This window comes from Oncorhynchus tshawytscha, linkage group LG28 (assembly GCF_018296145.1).
Source record: "Oncorhynchus tshawytscha isolate Ot180627B linkage group LG28, Otsh_v2.0, whole genome shotgun sequence".
Lineage (NCBI taxonomy): Eukaryota > Metazoa > Chordata > Actinopteri > Salmoniformes > Salmonidae > Oncorhynchus > Oncorhynchus tshawytscha.
In genome coordinates, this window is record NC_056456.1 from 35,164,876 (window position 1) to 35,185,094 (window position 20,219).

Here is a 20,219-nt window from a genome sequence, read left to right on the forward strand (position 1 = left end):
TCCCACAGCCTATACCAATGCTAGTCTCTTCCCACAGCCTATACCAATGCTAGTCTCTTCCAATACCAGTCTCTTCCCACAGCCTATACCAATGCCTGTCTCTTCCCACAGCCTATACCAATGCTAGTCTCTTCCCACAGCCTATACCAATGCTAGTCTCTTCCAATACCAGTCTCTTCCCACAGCCTATACCAACGCCTGTATCTTCCCGCACTCTATACCAATGCTAGTCTCTTCCGACAGCCTATACCAATGCCTCTCTTCCGACAGCCTATACCAATGCTAGTCTCTTCCGACAGCCTATACCAATGCTAGTCTCTTCCGACAGCCTATACCAATGCTAGTCTCTTCCGACAGCCTATACCAATGCTAGTCTCTTCCAACAGCCTATACTAATGCTAGTCTCTTCCAACAGCCTATACCAATGCTAGTCTCTTCCAACAGCCTATACCAATGCTAGTCTCTTCCAACAGCCTATACCAATGCTAGTCTCTTCCAACAGCCTATACCAATGCTAGTCTCTTCCGACAGCCTATACCAATGCTAGTCTCTTCCAACAGCCTATACTAGTGCCAGTCCCTTTCCACAGCCTATACCAATGCCTCTCTTCCGACAGCCTATACCAATGCCTCTCTTCCGACAGCCTATACCAATGCTAGTCTCTTCCAACAGCCTATACCAATGCTAGTCTCTTCCGACAGCCTATACCAATGCTAGTCTCTTCCAACAGCCTATACTAATGCCTCTCCTCCGACAGCCTATACTAATGCCAGTCCCTTTCCACAGCCTATACCAATGCCTCTCTTCCGACAGCCTATACCAATGCTGTGGGGCTGTCTCGGCTGAGTTGAAAACTGGTTGATCTGCATCTGTCACTTTATATCCAGTCAATGATGTCATTTCCAGAGAACACCATGGACCCTGTTAGAATACTCTGAGATGCATCCATCCTTCCTTCCTTCCTTTAAATGATCACTGTTCTGACGTTGGATAACTGGTGAAAGCTACTGTATGTCACGGAAAGAATACTATTGGAACAGGACCCCGTGTACAGTAAGTATCCTGAACCTCATCATTCCCCTTTAACACAACTGTTGTTTTGAGCTTGGATGCACTGCAGTATTGTAATTATACTCCTGTGTTTTTACAGAACATTGTCATGTTGTATTGTCATGATTCAGTAGCAGCAGCATCCTTGCAACACAGTGCAGTATAATCTAGGTTTTGGCCTTTCTATTGAGTTTTTCCCAGCCACCGTGCTTCTACACCTGCATTGCTTGCTGTTTGGGGTTTTAGGCTGGGTTTCTGTACAGCACTTTGAGATATCAGCTGATGTACGAAGGGCTATATAAATACATTTGATTTGATCTTACCATCAAGTCCACATGTAGACTTGAGCCCCGGTTGGCTATTCATGTAATGTATAAAGTATAGTGTTTGCATGTACGTGCCACAGTCGCTGCTACCTTACAAGCACTGTTCTGTACTTTTCAATCACTCACACTTGGATACTATTCAGTGGTTTTGGGATTGTCTCACGCTGTCTCCGCCCAGAACCTCAGAGCCAGGAGGCTGGTGTACATCTGAACTGACTGATGTAGCGTGACACAGTGGTGCACTGTGCAGCCGAGCATAGACAGCCTAATGGCAGCTGAGTGACACCCTCATAAATCACAACCTCTTCTCCCCCATCACCTTGGCAACACATACAACCAGACACTAGCAAGCATACTTTATAAAGATTGACGTTTTATGTTGAAGACGCCTCATTATTAGGCAATTAGTAGTCTATTTTATGGTTGACAAATGGGATGTGTGGTGTAACTTTTCATATCCTTAGTTTAAGAATGTTATACTCTGTGTGCTCAGATTTATTTTTAAAATGTTATATAGTTTATATTTATTTGAAGAAAAATAGCCATTTCTGCTGGTATTTCAAATACAATTAAAACATGTATAAATTATGAATACATCTTACAAATAGTAGTGCTATTTACAGTATAGTGTTAAATACAGTGTTGTACATTTAATTCCACATTGATAAGACATTGCGTGCAAAAACCAGCATGCATGAGCCCATTCTGAAACTCTAAATTACATTTGGTATTTTTTTTTTTTTTCACAATTAATTGACGAAGCTCCTGTGAACAACGTTGGTAAACTATTCCCACGCCCAAATAGATACAAGGTTTCACGTCACGTGGCACCGCCGCATTAAATTGTGTTGTTCCTGAGTGAAACCCCTCTTGACTGAAAGCTCATGATCGTGACAAGCATAGCTAGCAACACAATCAGTAGGAAAATTAAACCATTTTTTGGGGGGGGGTTTAACTTTCGTTTTGACTTGCAGGCCTTCTTGATCGCCGGATAACTAGCTAGCTAAGTAGAATTAATCATGTCAAATGTTTACAAACCGCAAAAAAGTCCACGAAACCCAAAGTGTGCCAGATGCAGAAATCATGGATTCATTGTTCAACTCAAGGGACATTCAGGACAGTGTCAATTTCTTAAATGCAATTGTTGGAAATGTTCTCTGATTGCAGAGAGAACGAAAATAATGGCATTTCAAAGACGGATCAAGAAAACTAACAAAGAAGAATCAGCACTTAATTTGACTTGGTCAAGGCCCAGTGATACACCGGTTGATGGCACTTTGAGCGGCCGGGTGGAAAACGCACATCAGCCGGACACATCTGGAGTGATGTTTCCTGGCCCCGGAACACGTACAGAGACAGTCATCAAGATGCCACCACAACGGGTTGAAGAGGCATACGGTAGGACCTATGCGGAGATGGAGGTCCCCGACAAGTCTGCCAAAGATGGCCATGGCCCATGGATCACCCATGAACCGCAGAGAAAGTCCAGCCCTGGAGGTGGTGATCATGGCGGTGAAGACGGTGGTTACGGGGCGCCTTGGAGTGGGATTCAGGATGCGTCTTCAGCGATGAGTCGAAGTAAGTGGATCAATCTTTTGTTGAATAAATGCATGTGTTTTTTTGTAGCGCTAGCTAACGTTACATTCTTGAAAAACATAATAAATAAAAACAATTTTTAAAACGATATATATTTTAATATTGTTGATAAACCTTGTTAACTGGGTAGCTAACATGGTTAGGTTGCTATTGAATTTCAGAGCTCTAATTTCGCGCCTTTTTGTTCTCTTGTTGGGATGAGTTTCAGTGTTTGTGATTATGTAGCCTACACATAATGCTGTATGTACAAACTCGCATTTACATTTTTTCTTTCTTTCTTTACTTCGCATCCACAAAGGCGGCCCACATTTCCCCAGCGACTATGTTATAGCGGAGGTTGGCGGTCAGAGAGACATGTACTCTGGAGAAATGGTGGCCATGCAGTTCCCCTTTAAGTTCTTCTCAGGCTACCCGAATGCCTACGCAGCTTGCCCAGCCATTCTGGTGAACATGCCTCTGCCACCACCAGGGCCTTTCAAGGTCGGAAATGGTCCAATGGGTTTCCCTCACTTTCCAGCACCTGGCCCGATGCACTACCCTCCTGAGGCAGGTCCTATAAACGTAAGACCAAAAAGCATTAGAATTTAAAAAATATATAATGAAGTAAATGTGCTTTACACTTTGAGGACATTACATTATACCTATGACATGACAGATTAATATATATTTTTTGCGATCCATACTATGCCATGACAGTGTATAGCTATTTTGGTGAAAATGAACCCTGACAAAATGGATGGAAGCCTGTTTGCTTGTATGTGAATGTGTATGGTTTGCACCCAGGGTGGCAGAGTGCCATTCTTTGCCCCTCACCCCCCTGGCAGTGAAATTCGTCCTGGAAGTTACCTGGACGAGCTGGTTCTGAGGTCGCATCCGTCACCACAGCCTTCTCTACCTAAGGACAGAGAACATGGAACAAGTACGTGTGTTTTGTGGCTGTTGCCGGCAATCATATTGTGTTAGTGGATAATGTATAATTGATAGAGACCACTTGCTCTGCCACTGAGGCCTCAATGCTGCAGAGGATGTAACAACTGATAATGTCAGAACAGTGGGACATTAAGAGACCGGTCGAAATTGTATTATATTTCTCACTTTCTTACAGATATTATTGGCATAAATATATATATATATATATATATATATACAGTCAAACACAACCTTAGTTCATACCATCTACTTCTACATTCTCTGACGGCTCCTGAGTGGCACAGCACTCTAAAGCACTGCATCTCAGTGCTAGAGGCATCACTACAGACATTGGTTCAATTCCAGGCTGTATTACAACCGGCCATGATTGGGGCTCTCATAGGGCAGCGCGCAATTGGCCCAGCGTTGTCCGGGTTTGGACGGGGTAGCCCGTCATTGTAAATAAGAATGTGTTCTTAAACTGCCTGGCCTATTTTAAATAAAAGTAAAATTAAATAAATGCATTCTCTGACCACACTTGGTGTTAACTGAGGTAGACAACTCGATTGGCTCACAATGTCGCCCTGTGTTTCCTTTCTCCTACTACAGGTGGACATCCCCATAGCAACCAAGGGTCAGAGAGCAGCTCACTGGAAAATGCCTCCTCTTCCCAGAACACTGTGTGAGGGCGAAGGTCATGTGGTTAGCATCCTAACATCATATATCCACTTGAGAAAAATCATATTTACCCTTTCTGTTGTGCAATTATACAGCACCAAAGATTTAGCTAAGTCACTGTTGACATTTTTTACCTTGTTACACCTTGTAGTTCATTATGCACAGGGGTTTCAATTCTCATTGTACACACAATAACAACCATTGGATAAAAGAACAACAACACAACAATAATCTGCTATCATTTCTGGGGGTGATTCATTTTTTTACTTTTTACAGAAGCTATTTTTGTTTAATTATTTAATTAATAATTTTTAACAGTCATATTTATAGCAGTTTGTGATAGTCAAATATAATCTCATATTTGTTTAAAAAAAAAACAGATTTGCCTTGTCATTTCTTGTCTTTATCAGGAACAATGTTTTCTTCCTCATTCAGTTAATTAGTCAGTTCAGTTGTATTATATTCACAGCCATGTTGCGGTTGTTCATGAAATAAAATATATATAACAAAAAATAATCAATGCTGTTGTCATTACGTGTTCCTAAACAGCTGGTTTCATGGAAAAGGCCTGTGTGATTTGATGCCGTTTTCTGTAGTGTTCTCTTTGTGAAGCCTCTCTGGGTGCTCCGTGGGATTCAGTTGACTGTCAGACCAGTCAAACTCAACACGTCCCAATTTATGTTGTATTACAGTGACTCTTGGACCAGGAGAACATCTATATGGATTCAATGTTGAATGGCAAAAACAGGAACACAGTGTCATTGCTAATATCACATTTGTACATAAGGAATAGCTTATAGTTTTAAGATTGCGTTAATTTAATTTTAGCCTGATCTTATTGCTCTCAGTATTTCTTAAATGTTGATCCAAATTCAGACAAGCATTACATTACACCAACCTTCACACGGGGAATATTGAATATAAGGAAGTCACAAAAAAATGTATTGATTCATTATATTTTTTTCCAGACGTCAAACAGCCAGTGGGTGGATAAGCTAATTTACAACAGACATTATGCATACATGAATATTAATAGTCTTGTGTCACAGATGAGTGTTGGGAGTTTAAAAACCCCCAGAGATCAATGGATTAATTTTGAGCATAAAATTGTCTTACAGTGTTACAATAATGTGCAATGAAAAATGACTCTTGATGTTGATATTAAAATGATAAGTAGTACTTGGATATGATTTAAATGCCAAAGCCAATCGCATCTGGAGAAGGTTCAGTATTTGGCGCCATCCAATGGTCCAGCGTTGCGCGTCATTCTCCATGGTTGCTATGGTATCGCTCAGGCTTCACGTATCCTTGGTAACCAAACACACTAGAGGAACACGTCCGCTCTGCAAAACATGATGCACAAAAACTTTTTTTTTATAGAAAGACAGATTCACATATCTAAACTTGATAACTAATATTAATTTCTTTGCACAGTTTCAACTACGGATCAGGTTAGTGTCAATGCCCGAGAGTGTGTTGTCTCTGTATTTCTAGACAGTTAACTTGAATTGCAAACAGAACTTGCTCAGCTATAACGCTAACTGCTAACATTAGCAAGCTAATTTAGCATGGCTGTATGTTTGCAATCCGTGACTGGTTAGCAGCTAAATTTGTGTGCTTTGTCTTACAGACATTAGAACAGTTGGTTTTAATAACGGGTTACCGGATTGAACAATGGCTTCGGTTGTAGCCCAGTGTCACTACATCTTCGGTTTGCGGACAGGAGTAATAAATAATATTTGCTACTTCGATGAGCAGACGGTCATCTTCCCATGCGGAAACAACTGTGTACGCTACAACATTGACCAGAGATGGCAGAGGTTCATTCCAGGTACTTGCTCCCAAATGATAACAGTGTACATTTTTAGCTAGTTATACTTATTTTCTCTTGCAGTGTACATATGCGTTTCGTTAGCTAGCTAAGTTTATTGAAAAATGATGTGTTCTCAATCAACCTGTCTGGTTAACCCTCCTGTTGTGTTCGTTTCATGTAAATTAATTATGTGTTCCCGGTCCAAAATGACCGCTCCCATTATAGCTGATTATAAATCCACAATAATACATATATTAGCACCTAATGTTGTTAGATCTTTTTTTTAATCAGCTTAAGTTCTTGTGAGCATTACACGTTTTTAACTTCTATTCGCTATTTATGGCTGTAACGGTTTTCTAGTGGTGATGAAGGAGAGTCGGACCAAACTGCAGCGTGTCGATTGCGATCCATGTTTAATATAACAAAGAAACACGAACTTACAAAAAACAATAAACGAAACCGAAACAGCCTATCTGGTGCAAACTAACAAAGGGTACACATAGGACACTAAGGACAATCACCCACGACAAACTCAAAGAATATGGCTGCCTAAATATGGTTCCCAATCAGAGACAACGATAAGCACCTGCCTCTGATTGAGAACCACTCCAGACAGCCATAGACCTTGCTAGACAACCCACTAAGCTACAATCCCAATACCACCACCAAAACCCCAAGACAAACACACCACAATTACAAAAACCCCATGCCACACCCTGGCCTGACCAAATACATAAAGATAAACACAAAATACTTTGACCAGGGCGTGACAGAACCCCCTAAGGTGCGGACTCCCGAACGCACCTCAAAACAATAGGGAGGGTCCGGGTGGGCGTCTGTCCATGGTGGCGGCTCCGGCGCGGGACGTGGACCCCACTCCTTTAATGTCTTAGTCCCCTCTCCCTTCGTCCCTGGATAGTCCACCCTCGCCGCCGACCATGGCCTAGTAGTCCTCACCCAGAACCCCACTGGACTGAGGAGCAGATCGGGACTGAAGGACAGCTCGGGACCGAGGCAGCTCGGGACTGAGGGGAAGCTCGGGAGTGAGAGAAAGCTCAGGAGTGAGAGGAAGCTCAGGAGTGAGAGGAAGCTCAGGAGTGAGAGGAAGCTCAGGAGTGAGAGGAAGCTCAGGAGTGAGAGGAAGCTCAGGCAGGTAGATAGATCTACCAGCTCCTGGCTGGCTGGTGGTTTCAGCAGATCCTGGCTGACTGGCAGATCCTGGCTGACTGGCAGATCCTGGCTGACTGGCAGATCTGGAAGAGTCTGGTTGACTGGCAGATCTGGAAGAGTCTGGTTGACTGGCAGATCTGGAAGCGTCTGGTTGACTGGCAGATCTGGAAGAGTCTGGCTGACTGGCAGATCTGGAAGAGTCTGGTTGACTGGCAGATCTGGAAGAGTCTGGCTGACTGGCAGATCTGGAAGAGTCTGGCTGACTGGCAGATCTGGAAGAGTCTGGCTGACTGGCAGATCTGGAAGAGTCTGGCTGACTGGCAGATCTGGAAGAGTCTGGCTGACTGGCAGATCTGGAAGAGTCTGGCTGACTGGCAGATCTGGAAGAGTCTGGCTGACTGGCAGATCTGGAAGAGTCTGGCTGACTGGCAGATCTGGAAGAGTCTGGCTGACTGGCAGATCTGGAAGAGTCTGGCGGCGCTGGGCAGACTGGCGGCGCTGGGCAGACTGGCGGCGCTGGGCAGACTGGCGATGCTGGGCAGACTGGCGGCGCTGGGCAGACTGGCGGCGCTGGGCAGACTGGCGGTGCTGGGCAGACTGACGGTGCTGGGCAGACTGACGACGCTGGGCAGACTGACGACGCTGGGCAGACTGGCGGTGCTGGGCAGACTGGCGATGCTGGGCAGACTGGCGATGCTGGGCAGACTGGCGATGCTGGGCAGACTGACGGCGCTGGGCAGACTGGCGGCGCTGGGCAGACTGGGGGCACTGGCGGCGCTGGGCAGACTGGCGGCACTAGCTGCTCCATATAGGCTGACAGCTCTGGCGGCTTCTTACAGACTGACCGCTCTGGCGGCTCCGTGCTGACTGGCAGCTCCTTGCAGACTGGCAGCTCCTTGCAGACTGACAGCTCCTTGCAGACTGACAGCTCCGTGCAGACTGACAGCTCCGTGCAGACTGACAGCTCCTTGCAGACTGGCAGCTCCATGCAGACTGGCAGCTCCATGCAGACTGACAGCTCTGGCTGCTTCATGCAGACTGACAGCTCTGGCTGCTCCATGTAGACTGGCTGCTTCATGCAGACTGGCAGCTCCATGCAGACTGGCTGCTCTGTGCAGACTGACAGCTCTGGCTGCTTCATGCAGACCGACAGCTCTGGCTGCTCCATGTAGACTGGCTGCTTCATGCAGACTGGCAGCTCGGGCTGCTTCATGTAGACTGACAGCTCTCGCTGCTCCATGCGGACTGACAGCTCTGGCTGCTCCATGCGGACTGACTGCTTCATGCAGACTGGCAGCTCGGGCTGCTTCATGTAGACTGACAGCTCTGGCTGCTCCATGCAGACTGACAGCTCTGGCTGCTCCATGTAGACTGGCTGCTTCATGCAGACTGGCAGCTCGGGCTGCTTCATGTAGACTGACAGCTCTGGCTGCTCCATGCGGACTGACAGCTCTGGCTGCTCCATGCAGACTGACAGCTCTGGCTGCTCCATGCGGACTGACAGCTCTGGCTGCTCCATGTAGACTGGCTGCTTCATGCAGACTGGCAGCTCGGGCTGCTTCATGTAGACTGACAGCTCTGGCTGCTCCATGCAGACTGACAGTTCTGACTGCTCCATGCAGACTGACAGCTCTGGCTGCTTCATGCAGACTGGCAGCTCTGGCTGCGCTGAACAGGCGGGAGACTCCTGCAGCGCTGTGTCGGAGGAAGGCTCTGGCTGCGCTGAACAGGCGGGAGACTCCGGCAGCGCTGGAGATGAGGAAAGCTCTAACAGCGCTAGATAGGCGGGAGACTCCGGCAGCGCAGGAGACGAGAAAGGCTCTGGCTGCGCTAAACAGGCGGGAGGCTCCGGCAGCGCTGTAGAGGAGGAAGGCTCTGGCTGCGCTGAACAGGCGGGAGGCTCCGGCAGCGCTGTAGAGGAGAAAGGCTCTGGCTGCGCTAAACAGGCGGGAGACTCCAGCAGCGCAGGAGAGGAGAAAAGCGCTGGCTGCGCTGAACAGGCGAGGCACACTGAAGGCCTGGTGCGTGGTGCTGGAACTGGTGGTACTGGATCGAGGACACGCACAGGAAGCCTGGTGCGGGGAGCTGCTACCGGAGGGCTGGGGTGTGGAGGTGGTACTGGATAGACCGGACCGTGCAGGCGCACTGGAGCTCTTGAGCACCGAGCCTGCCCAACCTTACCTGGCTCGATGCCCACTCTAGCCCGGCCGATACGAGGAGCTGGAATATACCGAACCGGGCTGTGCACCCGCACTGGAGACACCGTGCGCTCCACAGCATAACACGGTGCCTGCCCGGTCTCTCCAGCCCCCGGTAAGCACAGGGAGTTTGCGCAGGTCTCCTACCTGGCATAGCCATACTCCCTGTGAGCCCCCAAGAAATTTTTGGGGCTGACTCTCGGGCTTCCATCCGCTCTGCCGTGCTAGCTCCTCATAATGCCGCCTCTCTGCTTTTGCTGCCTCCAGCTCGGCTTTGGGGCGACAATAATCTCCAGGCTCATTCCAGGGTCCTTTACCGTCCAATTCCTCCTCCCATGTCCATATCTCCAGGTGGTGCAACCTCTCCCACTGTAGCTGATGCTGCTCCTGCTGCTGCTGCCTCTGTTGCCTCTTCACCTGTTGCTCCTTTGGGCGGCTACACTCCCCTGGTTTAGCCCAGGGTCCTCTCCCGTCGAAGATCTCCTCCCATGACCAGAAATCCTTGTTGAGCATCTCCTTTTTCGGCTGCTCCTGCCTGTTGACACGCCGCTTGGTCCGTTGGTGGTGGGTGATTCTGTAACGGTTTTCTAGTGGTGATGAAGGAGAGTCGGACCAAACTGCAGCGTGTCGATTGCGATCCATGTTTAATATAACAAAGAAACACGAACTTACAAAAAACAATAAACGAAACCGAAACAGCCTATCTGGTGCAAACTAACAAAGAGTACACATAGGACACTAAGGACAATCACCCACGACAAACTCAAAGAATATGGCTGCCTAAATATGGTTCCCAATCAGAGACAACGATAAGCACCTGCCTCTGATTGAGAACCACTCCAGACAGCCATAGACCTTGCTAGACAACCCACTAAGCTACAATCCCAATACCACCACCAAAACCCCAAGACAAACACACCACAATTACAAAAACCCTATGCCACACCCTGGCCTGACCAAATACATAAAGATAAACACAAAATACTTTGACCAGGGCGTGACAATGGCCTGTAGCCCTAATTGACCTGAGCTCATACAACTCGTTTTTGAGTAAGAAAAAAGTCATAATGTATGGATTATTTTGACTATCAAATACTCAGATAAAACATTTTGTGTTATTTATCACAGACTACTTTGTGTCAAAGTTTAACAAGGATTCTCTCCTCACCAGTGTCATGATCAAGAGCCTCACGTTTTATTTTTTTTTATTTCACCAGGTAGGCCAGTTGAGCCAAGATAAAGCAAAGCAGTGTGACACAAACAACAACACGGAGTTACACATAAACAAACGTACAGTCAATAACACAATAGAAAAAAAAGTCTATATACAGTGTGTTCAAATGGCGTGAGGAGGTAAGGGAATAAATAGGCCATAGTAGCGAAGTAATTACAATTTAGCAAATTAACACCCAAGGCCTCAAAAAAGCTTTATATACCAGAGCAGAGAGAAAAGTTCTATATATTATTGAAACAATGTTGCGATTGTTTGTGAGAATGCTAACAGGTGTGGTTCCCCTGGGGGAAAGATTCTATTAGGGAAAGGTCCCTGTGGGGGTTGCCATGGAAGCCAAGAAGGGGAGTAATGTGTGTGTGTGTTCAAACACACATCCATGTGGGGGTCTGGGAATCCATTTTATACACTAATTGTAGTCTCACCCATTCATTTCTAAAGACCGGCCATTTTTGACCGGGAACACCACAGGTGTACAAAAGTTAAATAAAACACCCAACATTTTATGAAAATCATCCAAATGAATTTTGTGTGTTTAGATGTCCAGTGTGGACAAAGTCATGGAACCTTATGACAATCAGATTAAATGAAGTACATTTTTCAGAGAGAAAAGTGGAACACAGCAGGAGGGTTAGGTAAAGGTATACTTCATTAAATGAAAATGACAAAGACCGAAACCTCATGTACAACATTAGGTGTTTGTCCCAAATGGCATCCTATTCCCTATGTAGTGCACTACCCCTCCAGTTTTCCTCATAGGCACAGAGAAAAGCCAGGGCATGCAGGCCCTGGCCATCAGCGCCAACCGCCGCTACCTGGCCGTGTCAGAGCGTGGTGAGAAGGGCACCATCACCGTGTACGACCTGCAGCACGAGCAGAGCCGGAAGAGGAAGGTGCTCAGTGGGGGAGAGGTCCCCGTGCTGGAATTTGTCTCCATGGCCTTCTCCCCCGACTCCAAGTACCTGATAGGGCAGGCAGGAGCCCCCGACTGGACCCTGTTCTACTGGATGTGGGAGAAGCAGAAGGTCATGGCCTCAGTGAAGACGACAGGGTCCACCAACCCCATCAACCAGGTGGGTGTGACAGATATAGGCAGACCAGAGGAGAGAAGAGGGGGGAGAAGTGGGCCTCTACTTCATGATGGTATTTTATCCTGGTGAAATTAAAACAAAAGAAAAGTGTGACATTTTGAGGTAGAGTTGTGGATGTATATATCTTGTGGACGCGAACACACACTGACACACACACCTTGCTTGACATGGGCAAGGAGCTCACCGGAGTATCGGCATCTCCGATTTACTACTGCTTGAGCTCCTGTTCCTCTCATAGAATATTAGCTCACAAGTGTTGTGGAGCTCCTCCACCTAAATAAACAGTACCGGCACCTATTTCAGTCCAAGTCAAGCACAGAGCATACAGTACTCAACCACACACCCTGAACAACTATATAGCAGCCTAGTGGTTAGAGCGTTGGGCCAGTAACTGAAAGGTTGCTAGATTGAATCCCCCGAGCTGACAAGGTAAAAGATCTGTCGTTCTGCTGCTGAATAAGGCAGTTAACCCACTGTTCCTAGGCCGCCATTGTAAATAAGAATTTGTTCTTAACTGACTTGTCTAAAATAAAGGTCCAATAAATAAATACAAAAGACCTATCATCATCGTCTTCATCACCCCCAGGTCAGCTTTAACCCGCAGGACAACACCCAGATCTGCGTGAGCGGCAATGGGGTCTTCAAGCTCTTCCGCTATGCTGAGGGCGCCCTGAAGCAGTCCAACTTCCTTAAGCTGGAGTCCCATAACTTCCTGTCGCACACCTGGATGTCCGAGGAGCGTGTCATAGCGGGGACAGAGACGGGCAGGCTGCTGGTGTTCGAGTCAGGTGACCTGCGCTGGGAGATGAGCGTCACCACCAAGCCTGCCACACAGGAGGCAGACAGGTCAGACAGGATGACGGATCAATCAGTCGATCAATCAATCAAACATTTTCGTCCTTCTATCCTCCACAGTCTGCATTCCATTGACCTCTTTACCACATCTATTACAAAAAATACATGAGCCACATCAGTTAGCATCATTTTGAATTGACATTCTACATTACCATGGCAATCCAGCATCAGTTGAATGAACATTCTACATTACCATGGCAATCCAGCATCAGTTGAATGAACATTCCAAAATACCATGGAAATTATTGCATCACAATAAGAGGAAGCCATTGAGAGTGTACCCATGAGTTTACTAGTCAAATTGCTTCCAAGCCCATTCTATTCATAAGGTTGGACTATTCTGATTTATCAAAGTGTTATGCAATGACAACGTAGTTATTTTTTTTACAGCACTAGCAGCTATTTAGAATAATGTCTTTTTTTTGTCACTTATTAGCAGACGACTTAGGGTTAAGTGCTTTGCTCAAAGGGACATCGACAAGATTTTTTTCACCTAGTCAGATCAGGGATTTGAACCAGCAACCTTTCTGTTACTGGTGCAACGCTCTTAACTGCTAGGCTACCTGTCTGTAGGAATGCTTCCTGCAGGGGGAATCCTACCACACTTACCCCATTGACAATTGGACTGTCTGATCTTAATCATTAACAGATTTAATTCTCAAATGGATAACAAATGACTGTCCTTTCACGGCACAGACAACTAGAGAGGCGAAAGCCAGAGGTCAAGTGCGAGGGGGCAGCCCCAGCCCGTATGCCCAGAATCACAGCCATCACGTCCTACTCTAAGGGCTTTGCCTGCTCTGCCGGCCCAGGGACCGTGTGTCTGTTTGAGAAGACAGAGGAGAAGGACAACTACAGAAAGACTAGGGAGATCAGGGTAATGTCAATGTTTGGAGAACATGATAACTTGACTTCATAATGAACAGAACAGGAGGTGGTGGTCTCATTCATTTGAAATGTGTGTGTGTGTGTGTGTGTCAGATCCCGGCAGACCCGTGCAGCAACGAGCCGAGCCATGCGGAGCAGCAGGAGATGGTCACACTGTGTATCAGCCCGTCAGAGGAGACACTGGTCACCAGTACAGACCGTGGTCAGCTCTACAGCATCACCCTGTCCTCTGCTGAGATGAGCAAGGTGAGCAGTGATATAGTGAAAATATAGGCCTAAATGTATAGTACAGGGGAGCTGGAGACCCCTTTTGTTTTAGAAAATTAATCAGGAACCCAATTCATCAGGAACCCAACTCATAATCATAACTCGAGTGAGGTCAAAATAGCATACAAGGAGTTTTACTATGACTTTGGCAGTGCATCGCCGGAAGAACCACGTCTCTGGGAAGGAACATTTTAAAGGACCTCCTCTTGGGATCAGAGAGAACATTTAGCAGTTTTCAGGATAATTTCCTGTAATTCTGCACATTTTGTCATGGGGAAGAGAGAGAACTCTGCCGTTTTAAAGCTTAAATTACAGTGCATTTATGTTTTACATTTTTTAAAAGTATTTAAGTAACTGTCCAGTGTTTACAGATTTCTGTGAAATATGACCTATAATTAATGACAATATGAGTGTTAGTTTTCTTCAAAAAAAAATGTAATTAAGTATTTTAAAAAGCTACTTTTCTGTGTTGGAATGATGTGGGTGTACTTCAACAACAGAATGATGTGGGTGTGCTTCAACAACAGAATGATGTGGGTGTACTTCAACAACAGAATGATGTGGGTGTACTTCAACAACAGAATGATGTGGGTGTACTTCAACAACAGAATGGTGTGGGTGTACTTCAACAACAGAATGGTGTGTTCAACAACAGAATGATGTGGGTGTACCCCAACAACAGAATGGTGTGTTCAACAACAGAATGATGTGGGTGTACCCCAACAACAGAATGGTGTGTTCAACAACAGAATGATGTGGGTGTACTTCAACAACAGAATGGTGTGGGTGTACCCCAACAACAGAATGGTGTGTTCAACAACAGAATGATGTGGGTGTACCCCAACAACAGAATGGTGTGTTCAACAACAGAATGATGTGGGTGTACCCCAACAACAGAATGGTGTGTTCAACAACAGAATGATGTGGGTGTACTTCAACAACAGAATGGTGTGGGTGTACCCCAACAACAGAATGGTGTGTTCAACAACAGAATGGTGTGGGTGTACTTCAACAACAGAATGGTGTGGGTGTACTTCAACAACAGAATGGTGTGGGTGTACTTCAACAACAGAATGTGTGGGTGTACCCCAACAACAGAATAGTGTGGGTGTACTTCAACAACAGAATGGTGTGGGTGTACTTCAACAACAGAATGGTGTGGGTGTACTTCAACAACAGAATGGTGTGGGTGTACTTCAATAACAGAATGGTGTGGGTGTACTTCAACAACAGAATGGTGTGGGTGTACTTCAACAACAGAATGATGTGGGTGTACTTCAACAACAGAATGATGTGGGTGTACCCCAACAACAGAATGGTGTGGGTGTACTTCAACAACAGAATGGTGTGGGTGTACTTCAACAACAGAATGGTGTGGGTGTACTTCAACAACAGAATGGTGTGGGTGTACTTCAACAACAGAATGTTGTGGGTGTACTTCAACAACAGAATGGTGTTTGGGTATACCGGTCATAAAAACATATTAATGTGAGTAGACTGCTGATTGGCCAGCTCAGCCAAGGCAGTATGAAATCCTAGCAAGCATTTTTTAAATGGTCTGTTTGAGATACAAGTTTGAGGGAAAGGAGGCTGGTGGGAGGAGCTATAGGAGGGCAGGTTCATAGTAATGGCTGGAAGGAAATTAATGCAACAGTATCAAACATATGGAAACTCCGTTCCAATATTCCATTCCAGCTATTATAATGAGCCCAACCTCCTAAAGCTCCTCCCCCCAGCCTTCTCTGCCTCCAACTTGAATCTCAAACAGACCTATTTTTTATTGTTTTATGTTGAGATCTGGATGCAGACCCCACTTTGAGAACCCCTGGTATATAATATAGACCATATGGATGTGTGCAAGGTGAACAGTTGCTTTGACATTCTATGCTAAATCATGCTGGGCTCGCAGTCAGAAGGATTAGCCCCAGGTTAGGTTAGGTCCAGGTTAGGTTAGGTCCAGGTTAGGTTAGGTCCAGGTTAGGTTAGGTTAGGTCCAGGTTAGGTTAGGTCCAGGTTAGGTCCAGGTTAGGTCCAGGTTAGGTTAGGTTAGGTCCAGGTTAGGTTAGGTCCAGGTTAGGTCCAGGTTAGGTTAGGCCCAGGTTAGATTAGGTCCAGGTTAGGTCAGGTCCAGGTTATGTTAGGTCCAGGTTAGGTTAGGTTAGGTCCAGGTTAGATTAGGTCCAGGTTAGATTAGGTCCAGGTCAGGTCCAGGTTAGGTCCAGGTTAGGTTAGGTCCAGGTTAGATTAGGTCCAGGTTAGGTCAGGTCCAGGTTAGGTTAGGTCCAGGTTAGGTTAAGTTAGGTCCAGGTTAGATTAGGTCCAGGTTAGGTTAGGTCCAGATTAGGTCCAGGTTAGGTTAGGTCCAGGTTAGGTTAAATACAGGTTAGGTCAGGTCCAGGTTAGGTTAGGTTAGGGCCAGGTTAGGTTAGGGCCAGGTTAGGTTAGGTTAGGTCCAGGTTAGATTAGGTCCAGGTTAGGTCCAGGTTAGGTTAGATTAGGTCCAGGTTGGATTAGGTCCAGGTTAGGTTAGGTCCAGGTTAGGTTAAATCCAGGTTAGGTTAGGGCCAGGTTAGGTTAGGTTAGGGGCCAGGTTAGGTCCAGGTTAGATTAGGTCCAGGTTAGGTCCAGGTTAGGTTAGATTAGGTCCAGGTTGGATTAGGTCCAGGTTAGGTTAAATCCAGGTTAGGTTAGGGCCAGGTTAGGTTAGGTTAGGGCCAGGTTAGGTCCAGGTTAGATTAGGTCCAGGTTAGGTCCAGGTTAGGTTAGATTAGGTCCAGGTTGGATTAGGTCCAGGTTAGGTTAAATCCAGGTTAGGTTAGGGCCAGGTTAGGTTAGGTTAGGGCCAGGTTAGGTTAGGTTAGGTCCAGGTTAGATTAGGTCCAGGTTAGGTCCAGGTTAGGTTAGATTAGGTCCAGGTTGGATTAGGTCCAGGTTAGGTTAGGTTAGGTCCAGGTTAGATTAGGTCCAGGTTAGGTCCAGGTTAGGTTAGATTAGGTCCAGGTTGGATTAGGTCCAGGTTAGGTCCAAATGCTCCTTTTCTTTATTTTGTTCTTCTATCCTACCTACTATCATTCCTTCCTTCCTTCCAATCCAGAGGAATATAGTTGAGAGCCTGAGATTGAGTGTGGGTATGTGTAGGTGAGGTATATTGACCATATTGGTCTCCCTTTAGACAATCCTTTCACCCGTAATGGGCACTTGTACACTCCTCCCCTTTCCATTTCAAATAATTAGATTGGTGTATGAAAGTAAGTTAACAAGTGCACACTTTGAGCAGAAGAGTAGAGAATTGGGACGTTGAAAGGCTTGTGTGCCTCTTGCACTAAGCTCAATTTCTCTGTCTTGTCCACCAGGGGGAGCAAGCCCACTTTGAGTTCCTGTCCCACTCGTTTCACTCCAACATCATCACAGGTCTGTCCATCTGCATCCGCAAGCCCCTTATCGCCACATGCTCCCTGGACCACTCCGTACGCATCTGGAACTTTGAGACCAAGTAAGAGATTATCTCTTTGCTTTTCAATGGGAAAAATTTAAATGGGAATTTTCAGTTCACTTCCTGAATTGACTGAATTGAAATGGAATCGACCCCGACTGTGTTATCCATCAGTGTACGTCTCTTGTCCCTAGATTATATATTTCAGCGGTTTTCATTCCATTCTATTCATACTGTAGGACAAAACCTGAGAATAGGGTGACCATATGTCCCAGATTTTACGTGACAGTCCCGTGTTTTGGCCCATTGTTCTGCGTCCCGCAACCAAACAGTCATGTCCCGCATTTTATCAACAAATTAAAACACCAATAATTTACCAAAAAAGATATACAGTACCAGTCAAAAGTTTGGACACACCTACTCATTCAAAGGTTTTTCTTTATTCCTACTATTTTCTACATTGTAGAATAATAGTGAAGACATCAAAACTATGGAATAACACAAAAAAGTGTTCAACAAATCAAAATATATTTTAGATTCTTCAAATAGCCACCCCTTGCCTTGATGACAGCTTGGCATTCTCTCAACCAGCTTAACCTGGAATGCTTTTCCAACAGTCTTGAAGGAGTTCCCACATATGCTGAGCACTTGTTGGCTGCTTTTCCTTCACTCTGCGGTCCAACTCATCCCAAACCATCTCAATTGGGTTGAGGTTGGGTGATTGTGGAGGCCAGATCATCTGATGCAGCACTCTTTCACTCTCCTTGGTCAAATAGCTCTTACACAGCCTGGAGGTGTGTTGGGTCATTGTCATGTTGAAAAACAAATGATAGTCCCACTAAGTGCAAACCAGATGGGATGGCGTATCGCTGCAGAATGTTTAGGTAGACATGCTGGTTAAGTATACCTTGAATTCTAAATAAATCACTGACATTGTCAACAGCAAAGCACAATCACACCTCCTACATGCTTCACGGTGGAACCACACATGCGGAGATCATCCGTTCACCTACTCTACGTCTCATAAAGACATGGTGGTTGGAACCTTAAAATTTCTAGTTTGTACTCATCAGACCAAAGGACAGATTTCCACCGGTCTAATGTCCATTGCTCATGTTTCTTGGCCCAAGCAAGTCTCTTCTTCTCATTGGTGTCCTTTAGTAGTGTTTTCTTTGCAGCAATTCGACCAGGAAGGCCTGTTTCACACAGTCTCCTCTGAACAGTTGATGTTGAGATGTCTCTGTTACTTGAACTCGGTGAAGCATTTATTTGGGCTGCAATTTCTGAGACTGGTAACACTTATGAATTTATCCTCTGCAGCAGAGGTAACTCTGGGTCTTCCTTTCCTGTGGCAGTCCTCATGAGAGCCAGTTTCATCATAGCGCTTGATGGTTTTTGAGACTGCACATGTTCCGTATTGACTGACCTCCATGTCTTAAAGTAATGGACTGTCGTTTCTCTTTGTTTATTTGAGCTGTTCTTGCCATAAAATGGACTTGGTCTTTTACCAAATAGGGTTATCTTCTGTATACCACCCCTACCTTGTCACAACACAACTGATTGGCTGAAACGCATTGAGAAGGAAAGAAATTCCACAAATTAACTTTTAACAAGGCACACCTGTTAATATAAATGGATTTCAGGTGAGTACCTCATGAAGCTGGTTGAGAGAATGCCAAGAGTGTGCAAAGCTGTCATCAAGGAAAAGGGTGGCTACTTGGAAGAATCTAAAATATATTTAGATTTGTTTAATAGTTTTTTGGATACTACATGATTCCGTATGTGTGATTTCATAGTTTTGATATCTTCACTATTATTCTACAATGTAGAAAATAGTAAAAAATAAAGAAAAACCACTGAATGAGTAGGTGTGTCCAAACGTTTGACTGTTACTGTAGGCTACACTCTGGTTGTCCCTCATTTGAGTATTTTAAATGTGGTCACCCTTCTTGGGAAACCTAAACTCAATTCAAACGTTAGTGCAAATCTCCTATTGGCTCCAAAGCATGATTAACACCAAATAGATTTATATAAAAAAGTACTAATTTACTCCTCCTGGAGCATAGCCCATCAGCAACAGGTTTCTACTAACTCTGTGTTCTACATGAGAGTCTTCTCTTCCTGTCTGTGTCAGTGTGCTGGAGCTGCATAAGGAGTTCCAGGAAGAGGCCTTCAGCGTGGCCCTGCACCCCTCTGGTCTCTTCATCCTGGTGGGCTTCTCCGACAAGCTGCGCCTCATGAACCTGCTCATCGACGATGTTAGGACCTTCAAGGAGTTCACTGTCAGGGGCTGCAGAGAGGTGGGGGAAGGGTTGGTGTTGGGGTGGGGGTGGGGTGTGTGTGGTACTGTATGTGTGGGTTACAGGTACTCCATGTCAAAATAAACTTCACTATAGATACTGTCAGTTGAACTAAATGAATTAATATTGTATTGTGGTCAATGGAATAATAAGCCAGGTCTTGTTGCTTGTCTGTGTTTCTCCATTCCTAGTGTGTTTTCAGTCATGGGGGACACATGTTTGCTGCTGTCAACGGAAACCTCATCCACATCTACTCCTCCACTACATTTGACAACCTCTTAAATCTGAAGGGCCACAATGGAAAGGTGTGTTTTCCCAGAACAGGAAAATCTATGGTCCTATACTCATCAAACATCATTTCCCTCAGAGACTATGTATGAAACCCAGCTGTCTGTCACTACTACATCTCCCTAC

General features: G+C 45.6%; 2 protein-coding genes across 3 annotated transcripts in view; both read left to right on the forward strand.

Annotated features, from left to right (window-relative positions):
* Positions 1-2,172: 2,172 nt before the first annotated feature.
* LOC121841209 (doublesex- and mab-3-related transcription factor 1-like) lies at positions 2,173-5,065 on the forward strand. The gene is made up of 4 exons (XM_042308227.1): positions 2,173-2,954; positions 3,271-3,533; positions 3,756-3,891; positions 4,491-5,065. Exons 1-4 carry the CDS (start codon positions 2,396-2,398, stop codon positions 4,565-4,567), a joined length of 1,035 nt encoding a protein of 344 aa, XP_042164161.1. The 5' UTR covers positions 2,173-2,395; the 3' UTR covers positions 4,568-5,065.
* Positions 5,066-5,879: 814 nt separating this feature from the next.
* cfap57 (cilia and flagella associated protein 57) overlaps positions 5,880-20,219 on the forward strand; it is a 39,653-nt gene continuing 25,313 nt past the window's right edge. For both annotated transcript variants that reach the window (XR_006080239.1, XM_042308273.1), the window contains exons 1-9: positions 5,880-6,010; positions 6,190-6,390; positions 11,731-12,044; positions 12,649-12,908; positions 13,614-13,794; positions 13,899-14,051; positions 17,426-17,565; positions 19,640-19,805; positions 19,997-20,110. Coding sequence is in view for 1 of the 2 variants with exons in the window: in XM_042308273.1 (XP_042164207.1) it covers positions 6,234-6,390; positions 11,731-12,044; positions 12,649-12,908; positions 13,614-13,794; positions 13,899-14,051; positions 17,426-17,565; positions 19,640-19,805; positions 19,997-20,110 (1,485 nt within the window). In the remaining variant the exon portion in view is untranslated. The remainder of the gene's footprint in view (positions 6,011-6,189; positions 6,391-11,730; positions 12,045-12,648; positions 12,909-13,613; positions 13,795-13,898; positions 14,052-17,425; positions 17,566-19,639; positions 19,806-19,996; positions 20,111-20,219) is intronic.